The sequence below is a fragment of the Stegodyphus dumicola genome, chromosome 10 (genome assembly GCF_044657685.1).
Source record: "Stegodyphus dumicola isolate Sdum_Otavi_A_Nest chromosome 10, ASM4465768v1".
NCBI lineage: Eukaryota > Metazoa > Arthropoda > Arachnida > Araneae > Eresidae > Stegodyphus > Stegodyphus dumicola.
The window spans coordinates 134,396,816-134,412,003 of record NC_140777.1 but is presented as its reverse complement, the minus strand read 5'-3'; the positions used below and the strand labels follow the sequence as shown (position 1 = coordinate 134,412,003).

Here is a 15,188-nt window from a genome sequence, read left to right as displayed (position 1 = left end):
GCTACTGATGTTAATAAATTTAAGCTAATTATTCAAATATATCTAACAAAGTCATTGCGTTTTCTTTCACTAATTTTGTCATTTTAGAATCTAAGCCTTTTCTTCTGTTTGCTATAACGAAATAACGAGTGCATTCTGCAATCGGTGATAGCTTAGAATCTAAGAAATATGATATTGATGTAAATATTGTATTAAAAATTTAATGGTAAAATCAAGATTCCTGTGAAAAAGCACTGAATAACAAAAATTATTTATAACAGGGGACTACTATTTAATCTTATAATTTTCTTGTTCTCGGTGGTCAGTGCATTATGGAATCCTTGATTGTAAATACAAATTGGTAAAGTAAGAAAAACAATGCACCTTCATTGTTATTCAGCCTCCTGACAATCCCGGCGATCTGCCGAAGCAAGTGGGTAACAAGACGGAGTGTTCCCTTCTTGGGTTTGTGCTTGACCTTGGCAAGGACTATCAAGCGGTGCGTGATAAGATGCCTGAAGAAAAACTTCACAAAGTGTATACCTTCAACTCCGTCAGAAAATCCATGAGTACTGTGATAAGACTCCCGAACGGCGGATTTAGGATATTCACCAAGGGAGCCTCAGAAATTGTCCTAAAAAAGTAAGAATTTTTATTTCATTTGCCAACTGGTTATGCGCTTCGGCACGTCATCTTTTCTTTTCATTTTTCTTTTTATTACAACGCACATGATTCTGTAACATGTTTTTCTTTAACCTTTACGATGCTAGTCATTTTAGTGTGACATTAAGAATAGAATCTTCTGAAGGAAATAAGAATGGTAAAGAATAAAGGTTTGTGCATAGTTTTGCACATCATTTCGAATCTATAAAGTAAATTCTCTAAATATATCATATAAATACAACCACTTACCCTGATTCTTCTGTGCAAATCTTCGTTCTGACGGGCTGCATGGATATGCTCGGTGCTAAATGAAATTACACCACTGTAGAAATGAACTATAACTCTGGTCCATTATAAAAGTTATTCTTAAAATATTAGATATAACAGTAATATATTTGCAAGCCTTAATTAGAATCGGGATCTCATGTAACTGCATATGTCATCTTCAATAGAAGACATTCAAAGTAGCCATCTCGTAAGATGGCGCTGCATGACCAAATTTGAAAATGTATAAATGTATGTATATTGTTTCACAAAAAAATACTAAAGTTAAATTAAATTTAAATTATTCTCTTGCGCCATTGCTGCAAGGAATGAAATTTGAATTTAACAAATATTTTCTATTCGTATAAAGCTAATATTAAATTAAATATAAATTAAGACACTTTAATTGCAAAAAAATAAATAAAAATAATGATTATTGCTGCGAACTAATTTACAATATCATTTAAATTCAAAGAGCATATGTAAATTAATTACACACTAATCTAAAATCATGAAAAAACATATTATTCCAAAAAATTAAATTTATTATTACAAAAAATAATTGCATAAGTGTATAATTGTTGAGCTGGCAGGAGACAGACTTATCAAGGGGAAGTTGCCCCCAACCTAGCTCTTCAATTACTCAATTCGTGTTTCGTCATCATTATAGGCAAGGGTAAAAACTAAAATTCAAAACCAAAAGTGAAACCAATTGTTGTGAACGACTAAAAAAGAAATTTAAACAGTGGAATTTTGAGAAAAAAAAAGTAAAAGACTGGAGTTAGAATTAATTAAAAGTAAATTAAATGTAGAAAACCTAATGTTATGATGGGGAAGTTTCCAATAGGAAAGAGTTTCTAAATTACTTTGGTTTTCTACATTTAATGGACTTTTAATTAATTTTAACTCTAATCTTTTACTTTTGGTTTTGAATTACTTTTACCCTTGCCTATATGGATGACGAAACACGAATTGAGTAATTGAAGAGCTAGGTTGGAGACAACTTCCCCTTGGTACGTCTGTCTCCTGCCTGCTCAACAATTATTCACTTATGCAATCATTTTTTTGGAATAATAAATTTAATTTTTTGGAATAGTATGTTTTTTCATGGTTTTAGATACGTACACTTAATTTACATATGCTCTGTGAATTTAAATGATACTGTAAATTAGTTTGCAGCAATAATAATTATATTTATTTATTTTTTTGCAATTAAAATGTCTTAATTTAAATTTAATTTAAATATATATATATATTTCTTATGCACCCTGTATATATATATACTTAATATATACTGTAGTAGAACGCAGGTGGTTGAATTGTAATGAACAGCGAGAATTTTGATGTCGTAGAATGCTGAAGCGCCGATCCACAATGAATAAGAAATTTGGCACTCAAGGTATATTTAATTCAATTTTTATTTTAGTAAACATGTTGAGGCCACAATTTACATTTTGGATAAATTTGCAGTAAGAAAGAATGAGCAGACAGACTGCAGTCAAGCTAGGCGAAAGCGTAGAAAGCAAGTGCGTTATGTTGAGGATGAAATCTTAATTCAGACTGAGTTAGTTTTGGTTCTCAATGCATTTTTATTGGATAGTTAATACTGTAAAATTATTATTGGCTGTTTGAATTTTCGAAATGACGTGGTGCAAATAGAGGTTACTATTTTTAGAATAGAGAAGGAAATTTACACTGCTAATTTAACCTTTTACATATTCTTTATTTTTCTTACATACTTTTTATCTTACACATTCTGCTCTTCAAAAGAAAAAGGCGGAGCGATAGAGAAGCCTTTTTGAGAGAAAAAGCATTAGAACAGATAAGTATGAGAGATATAATTTTGAAAATGCAAAACATAAAATTAACTTTTGAACAATTGAAAAAAAAATGATAAGTCGTAAAATTTTGAATTCAATAATAATTTTAAGCATATATTCTTTCAAAATAATTGCACATTTTTAGAGTCCTATTAAGATTTGAGTCCAGTCTGTAAACAGTTCTTGTTTCTGGAACATTCACATCACAATTTTGATACTTCATTGAAGGATTTCAAAAATTTTTTGCGTACAGTATCACAATTCTAAAAATTTTATATGCCCTATAATTATTACGAATAATCATAAATCTTAAAATTTTACACTATGCTAATTTTCACATTTATAATTAATATTTTATCATTTGTAATATCACTATTGAAATTATGATTTTTCTTTTAATGTTATATTTTACAATTTTCTTATTTTACACAAACTGGAAGACCCCACAGCTTTCTCCTAGTACACATACATGGACATAACCACTTTAACGAGCTCGTGTACTAAATTTTCGTGAGTGGTTAAAGATTGCTTTGACAGTTACTTATAAAGGCCTCCGTTCCTTGTTTAAAGGCAACTAGCCTTTTGAACTGCGTTACAATATTCCATTATATTTTTAAAAAATCACACTACATTATAAAAAATAAAAATCCTATATAAAAAATTAAATAAAATGGGAGCCTTCAAAGTTTGTATTATAGGAGAAGGGGAAAAGGAACAATTATGCAGAGGTAAAACAGGCCTCTGTTTCTGAACCAGTATTCCCTCAATATACTTTATGTTTAACATACAATTATTGATAATTATAGTATTCATTTACCATAACTCCAAACAAATTTTAATACATTTTACTCTTAATTAAATTCTCATATAAATTTTATTACGATTATTTAGTTTCTTAAATCTTTGATATTTCTACATTAATTTTAATAATATTTAATTCTCCCATTTAATAATTATTTCATATACGCATCATTCTCAAAATAAAAAGAAAATTATTTAAATTCAAATTTTTGCACACACACACACAGACCAAAAAAAAAAAAAAAAAAAAAAACCCTCAAAAGCAAACGGTCACACGGTGATAGCTAATGTTATCGTCTACCATCGAGATTATAATGAGGTTTGAGATTATGCTGTTTTTATAAAGCGAGAGCCAACACCTTTTAAACTAACATTTTAAATGCATTGGAAATTAAAGTTTTACAGACGTTACAATACAGTACAACGTCACAATCTGCAACTGCGCACTGCTACATTTCCGAAAGGTGAATATGTAGATTAGAATCGTCGCGCATCAATTGCGGACATCTTTGGGCATACAGGCGACAATTTATATTATCTGTGTGAACCAAATATCGTTTCTTACTAATTAACTAATGCTCTAAATTTTTCTAATTGGAAATTTTGCTCTATCTGTTTTCATTTTCGATTTGCAAGGTCTTTCTTACAAATTTCGCCACTAGGGGCGCAGCTGTCATTTGCATTAAATTGGGCGCAGTCGCTTTACTATCATGGAAAAAATAAGCGGAAAATAAAAGTCCATGTTTACTATATCGTTACGTCACTTGCCACTTATATCATGGCCACTTATATCGTTACGTCACTCTATATATAATTGCACATGGTTCAAAATAGCTACTAGCTGCACTATTGATATAAATTGAGTATTTCAGCCTGTCCGCATTCGTGCATTTTAATGTTTAATAGTTAATCTAAAATAGCATATTTTAAATTATGAAATTAGGCTTTAAAATGCTCATTTCTGTAATGCCTGTAGTAAACAAACATTTTTCCTTCAAAAGATGTACATTTATATTCGGCTCTGGTGGACAACTGGAACGGTTCACACCGTCGGATGCCGACCGACTTGTAACGTCCGTCATAGAGCCGATGGCCTGCGACGGCCTAAGGACCATCGGCATAGCCTACAAAGATTTCGTGATCGGGGATGAAGCCCACATCAATCAAGAGAGGTGCGATGGGGAGCCGAACTGGGACGATGAACAAAACATAGTGCAAAATCTTACAGCCATCTGCATCGTCGGTATAGAAGATCCTGTCAGGCCTGAGGTAAGCATATTTTTTCTATTCAATTTGTCTTATTGATGAATCAAATAAGTTTAAATTAGTAATAAACTGGAATATAATTTTCAGTTCGTAGGATTATCTTACATATTTTAATAAATTACATATTTACATCAGATTATCTTACATATTTTAATAAAACATGTTGCATAAAACAATTTTAGGCGAATAAACAACTCGAAAATTAAATTTCTGTAAAATACGTGCAGTTATATAGATAATTGATGGAAGGAAAGGAATGATTGTTTGACTTCTAAATTAATGCATGTTCGGCGGGTTATTTTATCTTAATTGTGTTATTATGTTATTATTTATAATTAAATCGAATTATCGCCAAATCGGAACGAATTGCAATATCATCCACCACCTTTCAGTTCGAGCGCTACTTGCAGAGTTATTAGACTTTTTTTATGCTGGGATGTGAAGAATGTGCTGCTTTTGCCGAGATTCAAACTCCGGACCTCTTGAACTTGCGTCGAGTGCGTGCTTCCAGTTACATCACGAAGGAATGAGGGAAGGAGGGAGAAAATACTTTATAATTGATTATAGATCTGGGTAAACTATAATTGAAATAGGAATACTGTAGCATCAAAGCAAAGAACATATAGAAGACAGTAGTCTATAATCTTTAACAAATGTCAAATTTAAGAAAAAAGATATTGAAAACAAGCATTTTCTGGAAACAAAGTAAATATTCCTACGTGAAACACGTAATTGGTTTTCAGGCTGTAACCACAAAATTTGTCTCGATAATCGTAATATTATCTAAGTAATACTGTAATCATATCTCAGGGCCCTCTTGCGACGGCCCTGAGATTGAATACAGATAATATCCTATCTTTTTCATTAACTTCTAAAATTCTGGTTTTAAGAAAATTTTAATGCTCTTGAGTGATAGGAAAAGATGCTCAAATACCAATCATAGAGGTTCTGAAAGGAGAACTTCAGTTAAAATTTTATTAATGTTACTTAATCGATAAACCTCAAGAAATGGAAAACACGCTTAATAACTCCAGATTCAAATCTTCATTAAACTGATTTTCATATTTTTTTTTCCTTAAGAGGTTATCACACATGGCTACAGTCCCTGCTAGACGGGACTTTTCTGAGAAAGGAGATTCTGGTAGCCCTGGTTTAAACTCCTAGAAAAAAATATCCCCGCCTGAAGTCCCGCCTAGCTACGGAAGCAATGTTGCGGCTACGCGGGATTTTCTTAAACCTCACCGAAATTGTCTCGGGTCCCGGTTACAGACAACCAATCAGACGAAAGTTCTGCTTCTGAAGGATCACGTGATCCCGATTTGAACGATAATCAATTGCTGTTTGGCGTTCAAGTACTTGTAGCAAGTGAGCATGGTAACCTAGCTACGTGTGTTTCCTGGAATTGTGCGGGTTCTGAGACTTGTCCCTTTCGACGTCAAGTCCCGCGTAGCCGAAACATAATGTAAATGGGATCTTAGTTTGCATGTTTCGTAACAATACGAAAATTCCAAAAGTAAGTAACTAAAAATAAATTTACTTACTTCCAAAAGTAAGTAAATTTATGATCCATAGAATAATCGAGAAAAGAAGTAAACTATTTATTTTTTTAATATTTGTGAGCTTAAATTTTAACGCTCTCATTAAAGAAATATTTTGCAAAAACCCTGGCTTACATGAATAAAAAGAACAGTTTAAAGCAGTATCGGTCTAAATTCAGTTTTTATTTTACAATGATTGTGAATTTCAATAACAGATAATTATTCAATGGTAATTCCAAGACTTATATTTGTAACGGTAACAACCTCCCAGCTATTTGTAACATAATATGCACAGTGTCCACAAAAGTACTTACTTGGTCACAGTAGATCTTAGATATTATTTTTAGTTACAGAAATGTTACGATAATTCATACAATTACAATAATTACGAAACGAAAAAAAAAAATTGTGTAATGCACAAAATTAAACTTTTTATACATTCTCCTGTCCCTATACTTACGTTTAAGAAAATGTTTTCCTTGTCATAAAAAATAAAACACAGACATGTTTAACTCCCGTCGACAAAAATACACCGAGATATTTGCTATTAAAACCGGTGATCACATTTAAGATTCTGAACACAATTGAAGAGAGAAATGTTTGCAATTATGCGTAAATAAAAATAAAATATTAGTTTAGAAAAGGTTTCTGATGTTAAGATATTAAGTGACGAGCATCTATCTCTAAGCAGATTATTATGAAAACTATTTTTCAGTATATATTTTTCTTTTTTTTTTTTCAAAATAAAGATCTTGTGTACAGAATCTTATAGCAATCCTGTTCAGAAAACATTCACAGGCTTCAGTACTCACACGCAGCCAACTCGTAATATTATTTAAATTAATTGAAAGTGAAACATATTTGTAGTTTAATGACATTTTTACGATTATCAGATTGTGATTCCAAAATAACTACAAAATAACTTCATGACAATATTAACAACGTATTTTTAAACTTTGAAGGCTTATAAATTACTTGTGAGAAATTGTTTTCAGCGTACCAAATGCTACAAAACCATATCATTGAAGGCCTTGAAAGGGAAATAAACAACCTCAACTTAATCTAATTTATTTATCAACAGATGATTCAATGCAAATTTAAAATTACTTCAAAAATATCAAATTTTGAAATTAAATATCTCGGCCATTTTTATTGTATGGGAATCAAACATTTTGTTTTATTTGTTATAACGAGAAATTTTGATTAATATAAGTACGGGAGGAGGAACGTATAAAATTTACATTTCGTAATTTTTATGAAATTCTTTTCTTTAATTTTAAAAATCCCAAAACATGAATACTTGTGCGCTTTAAAACATTTTTGGGTACTATTCCGTTTTGAGGACCGTAAAAAAATTGCAGTGAAAATGTATACGTAAAAGCGCCAAACCAAGCAAACGCGCCAAATCTAGCGTACGCCCTGATTTCAAATTTTGGATAGTTCACCAAACTTAAGCAATATATTATATTATATTTTGCTTATATTTCTTAAGACGCTGTTGAAATACTAGTTTAATTTTTAAATTCTTTTTTGACATCCTATGGATTTAACAGTTTGGGAATTGCCCATGACGAAAAGTCTGCAATAGAATTTTTTCAAAAAGGCATCATTCATTTTAGAAAATTATGTTTGAACAATCAACGAGGTGAAATTATGCTTTAGCGATAACTCATTAGCGAAATAGCAATGCAGGAATCCATTCAGTTATGTTTAGCCTTTTTTTATATAAATTATAAGATTGATCTGAAATAGTTACTTACTCTTATGCTTTCAATCAGTTATGTTTAGCCTTTTTTACGTAAATTATAATAATAAAAAAGTATTATATGAAATTAGCCTTTCATCTAAATTAAAACAATAATCGTTTACGGTCCTCAAAACCGAATAGTACCCGTTTTTGTTGCTGAAACTATGTCTACGACTAACTTTTGCAAAACTAAAGGCCGGCTAGCGATTTTTTGGGGGTATGGTGAATCTAAAATGCGATACGAAATGGTAAAAATGAATGACAATAATGCCAAAATACATTAGCAAGTATAATATAGGCTGTATTAGCAGTTTATAATACAGCCATTTATTCTTTTCCGAGAAGAGAAAAATTTAATAATTCTCAAATTTATTTAGCTCTTTAAAACAACTTTCAAGAGCTATAAAACTTAACTCTTAACTCTGAAATAGTGAATATTAACCATCATGACTTAGTCATCATATGCCTGACTGTCACTCACACTGGATGATTTTGAAATATGCAATTTACCACTCCTTGTTTTTGATTGTAGGTACCTGAGGCCATACGGCAGTGTCAAAAAGCAGGCATCACGGTGCGGATGGTGACAGGTGACAATATCAACACTGCGCGATCCATCAGTATGAAATGCGGTATCATTCGACCAGGGGATGACTTTCTTGTATTGGAAGGAAAGGATTTCAACTCAAGGATACGAGACGCCAACGGAGAAGTAAGTATGAAAAATTTGAAGTTTTATATGCAGTAGCAGGAGCATTTGATATTTATTAGCTTTCAAGCTGAATTTAATCTAGATTTTCAAGCACAAAATTATGATAGATTAGTTGTCTGAAAAACCAGCAATTTCAAAAATAGTAAAGCATGCTATAATATTTAGTAATAAGCATGCAAAATTCATAGAAATTATATTTCTTTCCAAACTTTGGATACAAGAAGTAAAAAGTTAAGCTTTAACGTTTTAACTGACTCAAAATTTCATTAGATGTAATAAACTCTTCAAAAGATGGTAGATAATTCGATCGCATATACATGGCTAAAAACCTTAATAAAAATATATTATATATATTTACAATCTTATATATATATATGTTATAATATGAGCACAAGTAAAAGCCGGAGCAGTGCCGATGCGTGCTTAGATCCATACTGAAGAAGAATTTTGATTGCGTAGTTTGCTAATAATGTTAACTTGGTAATATCTAAAGAACTTGACCTTGGCATTTCCAATTCCATTTTTATTTCCAATTGATGTTTGTGGCCACAATCACTCGGCATTCTAGTCGTGCCTTTCCACAGAAGATTTAAATTTTTGATATTGTTGAGATAGAAAGCAACCCAGCGAAATTACATCTCAGCACAGTAAAGAGCAAAGCTGAAGTAGTGCGTAGTTTTGCAAGATGGAAGCACGCGAAGAGAAAGTTTTGGTTTGCAATTTGGTGATTGGTCAATAGGCATCTGCATTAAGGGTTACGTAAGCTCGCATGAATAATTTGAATGACGCAGTTTAGACTAAAGCGCTATTTTTAGAACAGATAGATAAAGTTTCCAAATGAAATAGAAAATAAAAGTGGTTATAGTGAATTAAATTGAGACGCTTGCTTTCATATTTTTTATCTTATATATATATATGTATGTATCACACTTAGTATATTAAAAAAACTGTGAGCTATGCAAAGAAAAGAAATTTATCTTAACAAGGTATGTGATCACCTCTAATATACTTGCAAGCTCTGACACTAAGCTTCTTAGGCTGCTTTCGTACGCGATGTAAGTGTCATAGAGACATAGTCACAAGGAGTAAAATGCGGAAATTCCGTTCTCACCTGTGGCACAGGATCTAAGCCGCAGCCACTTAGCGTTGCTAAATTTGCATATGAGTTGGATGTATCTACAGCTTTCCCATTCAGGTTTTGCGCATTCGCTCTGATTGGTAGACGCTTATTCCAAGTCGGCATAAAGTTTAAAACTTCGAACTTTGCCTTCGAACTTCACTGATGCTACAAAAGGAAACCTAGTTTCTACTTTTACAATTATTCCATAATCGGACAACACTAGTCCAGTTATGCCGACAGAAGTTCTTAGCTGCATCAAAAAGTCCAGGCAAGGATAGAATTACTAACACCATCGAGAAGATGTTTCCTACAAATATGGTCTTTATCCTTACCAAGCTCTTCAATGAAATTCTTCGTACGCAGCATTTTCCAAGCCCCTGGAAAACTGCATTCATCACACCCATCCTCAAGCCCTAGAAGCCTGACAATAAATCTAATTCCCATAGGCCAATCAGCCTACTGCCCGGACTTAGTCAGCTACTTGACGCCGTGCTACTGAAAAGGATTACAAGGCATCTTGAAGACACGAATATTATCATATCAAATCAATTTAGTTTTCGAAAAAATTTGTCAACGACGAACCAACTTTACAGAGTAGTTCAGACTATTTCTAAAGGCATTCACCATCGCAAGATCACAGGAGGAGTTTTCATTGATTTAGACTTTTGACAGTATGGCTGGACGCCCTTATCTACAAAATTTACAGCCTGGGCTTCCCAGGCTACATCACAAATATCATTAATTCTTACCTTACTGGTAGACACTTTATCGTTCACATCTCTGGCCCACTATCCACCCGCCATGCCATAAGAGCCGGTGTCCCACAAGGTAGTCTTACTCAATATTTATGTAAACGGCATCCCTAAAACACCAAGCACAGCTTTACCTATGTACGCTGATGGCACAGCGATCCTAGCACAAAGCGCATTTGTTTATCCAGAAGTCCAGCACTTACTACAAGAACACGTACATGGATTAGAGACTTGGCTTAAAGAATGGAAAATTGAAGTTAGTGTACAAAAAACAAAAGCGATATTGTTTGTGTTAATGTATTCAATATCACATGGCACTGTAAAGCTCGCACTAACATTTTTTTTGCATAACGCCAGCTCGAACACCTCCCCCCCCCCCTAGATCTTAGGAACATTTTCTAGTCTAGCCGATTCCTAGGTTTCCATTTAAAGGGAGCTCATGCACCTTAAACCCCTTATGATCTTCGAATATGTGACTGTTGCAAGAATTGGAATATTTTATTTATTTTAAAAGCAATTACTTCCAACTTTATGCAACTGACTACATAATATAGCTGCTTTGGAAACTAGTAACCAGAAAGTTTGTCGTGCCACAAATATTTTTTGTAATTTAATCCACTTTGTGACAAAATGTTTCGTCATGTTTCCACCTTGCGCGCATGATATTTTAAAAATGGGTAATGGTACATACTTAAAATTTGATGGAAGTCTTCAAATGAGCATTATTTTCTAACTGAACCAAAAATCTGATGAATATTTTAATATTAAAAAATTTTATGCACGAAAACATTACAGATTTTTTTTAATAAAATACATTTTCTAAACTCAACTCCAAATAAAATAAAATTTTAACAGGAAATTCTTAGAATTTTTGGTTCACAGTAGTTTCCAAATGTTATAAAAGCTATATATCAAATATGGAATTAAATTATGCAACAGAATGTTTTAAACTGTGCGCGCAAGGTGAAAACATGGCGAAACATTTTGACACAAAGCGGATGAAATTATAAAAATATTTGTGGCAACTCAAACTTTCTGATTATTATTTCAGAAAGAAGCTATATTATGTAGTCAGCTGTAAAAGATTGGAAGTAATTGCTTTTAAAATAAATAAGTTATCCCAATTCTTGCAACAGTCACATATTCGATGATTTTATGGGTTTTAAGGTGTATGAGTCTTCTTAATTCATACATATATTGCTTATAGTGACGTTTTATCACTTCTTACACTAAACATTAATTATAGTTTTAAAATAAACTAAATAGCTTTTGTATATACTTATTAATTTCTAATATATTGCGTATATATGTATATATATATATGTCATCTTTCATCTTCTTTCACTATTCTATTCGAAAGTACTTACACTGTAGAGACATTAAGTATTCTTTGGAAGCAGGCAAGATTAAAAATATGCAACGCCTTCGCCAAGAATCGAACCGCGGACCTCTCAATTACGCGCTGAGCGTGCAGACCACTACACCCCGAAGGCTCGCTAAGAAGGTGGGAGAAATACCTTATAACACGTTCTACAAAGGGTAGGGTCTTTGAACCCAGGTACCCTGGTGTAAACACCAATCAATGACCTACGCCTTTTTTTATGCCAAGAACCCTAAACCAGATTTTCTGACGTACCACAGACTAGTTGCCTGGCAACGCCAGCTCGGCTTAAACCACTTATGCCCTTTATACCGTCGTCTGAACGCAGTTTTACATTCAGTTAAGTAGACAAGCACATAAGATGGCAATAATTGCCGTTTCTCTAAACAGGAAAATTTCTGACTATTTGAGAATATTTTGAGAGTTCTAAGGAGTACATAGGAGAACTTGGTACGTTCTGAGAACACATGCAAAAGGCAATCCTAAAGTTTCGATAGTGCTGAGGTCGAATAATTATAGTGGCTGATCGATACCTAAGTAATGCCTCAAGTTTCGAGGTGCTCTTCTTTAGATTTCCTCTACATGCAAGAACATTATAATCCATTAATAACTCTAAGAAACCCACCGCACATCAGTATACTGCCAGCAAAGAAAGGACGGTGAATAATAACATTTCTGTGATTGCTTTCTCATACGCTTATTATAGGATTACAATGCTATCTGCTTCTGCTTTTCTTGTTTTTGATACATAAAAGACACAAAGTCATGATATCCTAAGCCGTTTCTTATGTAGTCTGCGCCTCACAGCAGTCACAAATATTGTCATTTCAACTGTTGTAGTAAACCTGCTCCTGTAGTTGATGTGGTCACTCGTCAATTTCGCTCAGCTTAAAAGCCAGATATTTATCATCAAAAGGTGTGACAACGCTTGATCCCATAGGAAACAGGCCTACTAATCTGAAACTGTTTCTAAAGATAAGAGATTACTGGGCGGTTAAGACCAACGAAAACAGTGATATCTTTAGTAGAATATTTTACTTCATGCCTGCCGACAAAAATAATCAGAATCTTCTCTTAATTTTTTTATTAACAGTTAAACTCGTCTATTCAAAAGCTTCATCTCCAGCCATTGCCTAATTAGAGTATTTGCAGATACGAGTAATAAAATCCTAATTGGTCGCATCATATGAAATTTTTTCCATATTCCCTTGACAACTACAGAGTTTCACCCAATGAAATTGAAGAGCGCGTTTTGAAGCTGAGAATTTGCATCGGGTGTTTCTTTTTGCAGTTAAGAATATTAACATTGTTGATTTGTTAATTTTAAATCTGTTAACTCAATGACTTTATTCAAACTGCTCAAGTTGTATAAATGTCGGCAGCAACTTTTGATGACTTTTTCCTCTAAATAGCGGCAACACTGTTCATCACTCGTATACTAACAACAAAGCCTTTCTATGAATTGATACTAATGAGAAAATAGCCATCAGACTCTGGAAATTATAATTATATCTAGAATGGTAATCTAATAATGTAAACTTAGAAAATTACTGTTGATACTTATCAGATGCTTCTATTTTTAGGTACAACAACAACTTTTGGACAAAATTTGGCCGCGATTAAGGGTTCTAGCTCGTAGTTCACCCACAGACAAATACACTTTAGTGAAAGGTATCATAGACAGTAAGCTACACGCTAACAGAGAAGTCGTCGCGGTCACAGGAGACGGCACCAATGATGGTCCTGCTCTGAAAAAAGCAGATGTTGGCTTCGCTATGGTATGTACACTTTTAGCAAAAGTTCTCTTGTAGAAAACAAAGTAAGAATTTTGAAAAAGTTACATAAGTTAAATGCAGCTCTGAATTTGTTATGATGTAGTTTCAAAATGTAATTCTGAAATCATTTGTATCTTTTAAAATATTAGTGACAAAATGCATTGTTATGATGTTGTTTCAAGATTATAATTCTGAAATCTTTTGTATCTTTTAAAATATTAGTGACAAAATGCACTATTTTATGGTATATTTCTACTCGTTTCCAGAACGCAATATGCAACTACTGCACATTGAAAAAAAAATTGATTAATTGGTTATGTACCTGAGTCATTATGATTAAAAATCCTAATTCTTAAAAATATCACTTATTCACAGTGTGCTTCTCTTTATTTTTAATTGAAACAACAAACAAAGCATAGAAGCCTTCTTTAATGTTTGAAAAGTGGTACTTTCACTAATATCTAAATGTAAGCCTGTCTGTCAAAAATATTTGAGTAGAGGAAGATAAAAAATGATTGGCGCGCTATATACAAAAAGGACTTAGAGGCAAAATAAAAAAAAAAGAATAAAAAGATTTAATACTAAGAAACAAAAATAAAATATAGAAACAAATCCATTAGAAATAGACTTAATGTGTATGAATTTTTACATGAAAAAACAAAAGCACAGTAATTAAAACAAATGCAATAGAGCTTACATACGCGGCATTCAATTACATCAATAAATACAAAAAAATAAATTTCATAAGTCTTGTGATTAAGTACGAATTATACTGGTTGCCGAACAAGAGCTGGTTAATGGCTCTGCATGTTTCAGTTTTTACAGCGTTTGTTTGGGCGTTCGGAAATCTTGATTTCGAACCTCACCCGAGACCTAATTGTACAAAATAATAATAGAAAAATATTTTTCCCAGAAGTGAAGATATAAATAGCAACTGTAAAATTATGCATAGTAACTGAAGATATAAATAACAACTATAAAATATAAATGGAAATAGCGCATTAGATTGGATTATTCGATTGTGGCTGTATGAACAGAGATAACTAAGTAGAGACCATTTAAAGTGTGGAATTGTATTAAACAATAAAATACAAAATATGCCCATAAATTAATATAGCAATGGAGTAAGATAACAAATTAAACAAACTTAAATTTTAAGAATGTAGAAAGTTTTAAATGAAACTTTTGCTAGTAGAAAGCAAACGGTCTTTCATTTACAGCCGAGTTCCAGGCAGCTGTATCGTTTTGATAATTTAAATTCATCATAAGAGAGAAGAATTTACTGCGGTTAAGGAGTTTCCAAATAAATTCGTAATTTATTTTCATCTACTGTATGATTGTATTGATATTAAATTAAAGGAGTTGCTAAT

At 32.4% G+C, this 15,188-nt stretch overlaps 1 protein-coding gene across 7 annotated transcripts in view; it reads left to right on the top strand.

Annotated features, from left to right (window-relative positions):
- The window catches only part of LOC118192450 (plasma membrane calcium-transporting ATPase 3-like), a 480,953-nt gene that overhangs the window by 425,969 nt on the left and 39,796 nt on the right, over window positions 1–15,188 (top strand). For all 7 annotated transcript variants that reach the window (XR_015043552.1, XR_015043551.1, XM_085825569.1 and 4 more), the window contains exons 11-14: window positions 380–621; window positions 4,529–4,796; window positions 8,611–8,790; window positions 13,627–13,821. Coding sequence is in view for 5 of the 7 variants with exons in the window: in XM_085825569.1 (XP_085681695.1) it covers window positions 380–621; window positions 4,529–4,796; window positions 8,611–8,790; window positions 13,627–13,821 (885 nt within the window). In the remaining 2 variants the exon portion in view is untranslated. The remainder of the gene's footprint in view (window positions 1–379; window positions 622–4,528; window positions 4,797–8,610; window positions 8,791–13,626; window positions 13,822–15,188) is intronic.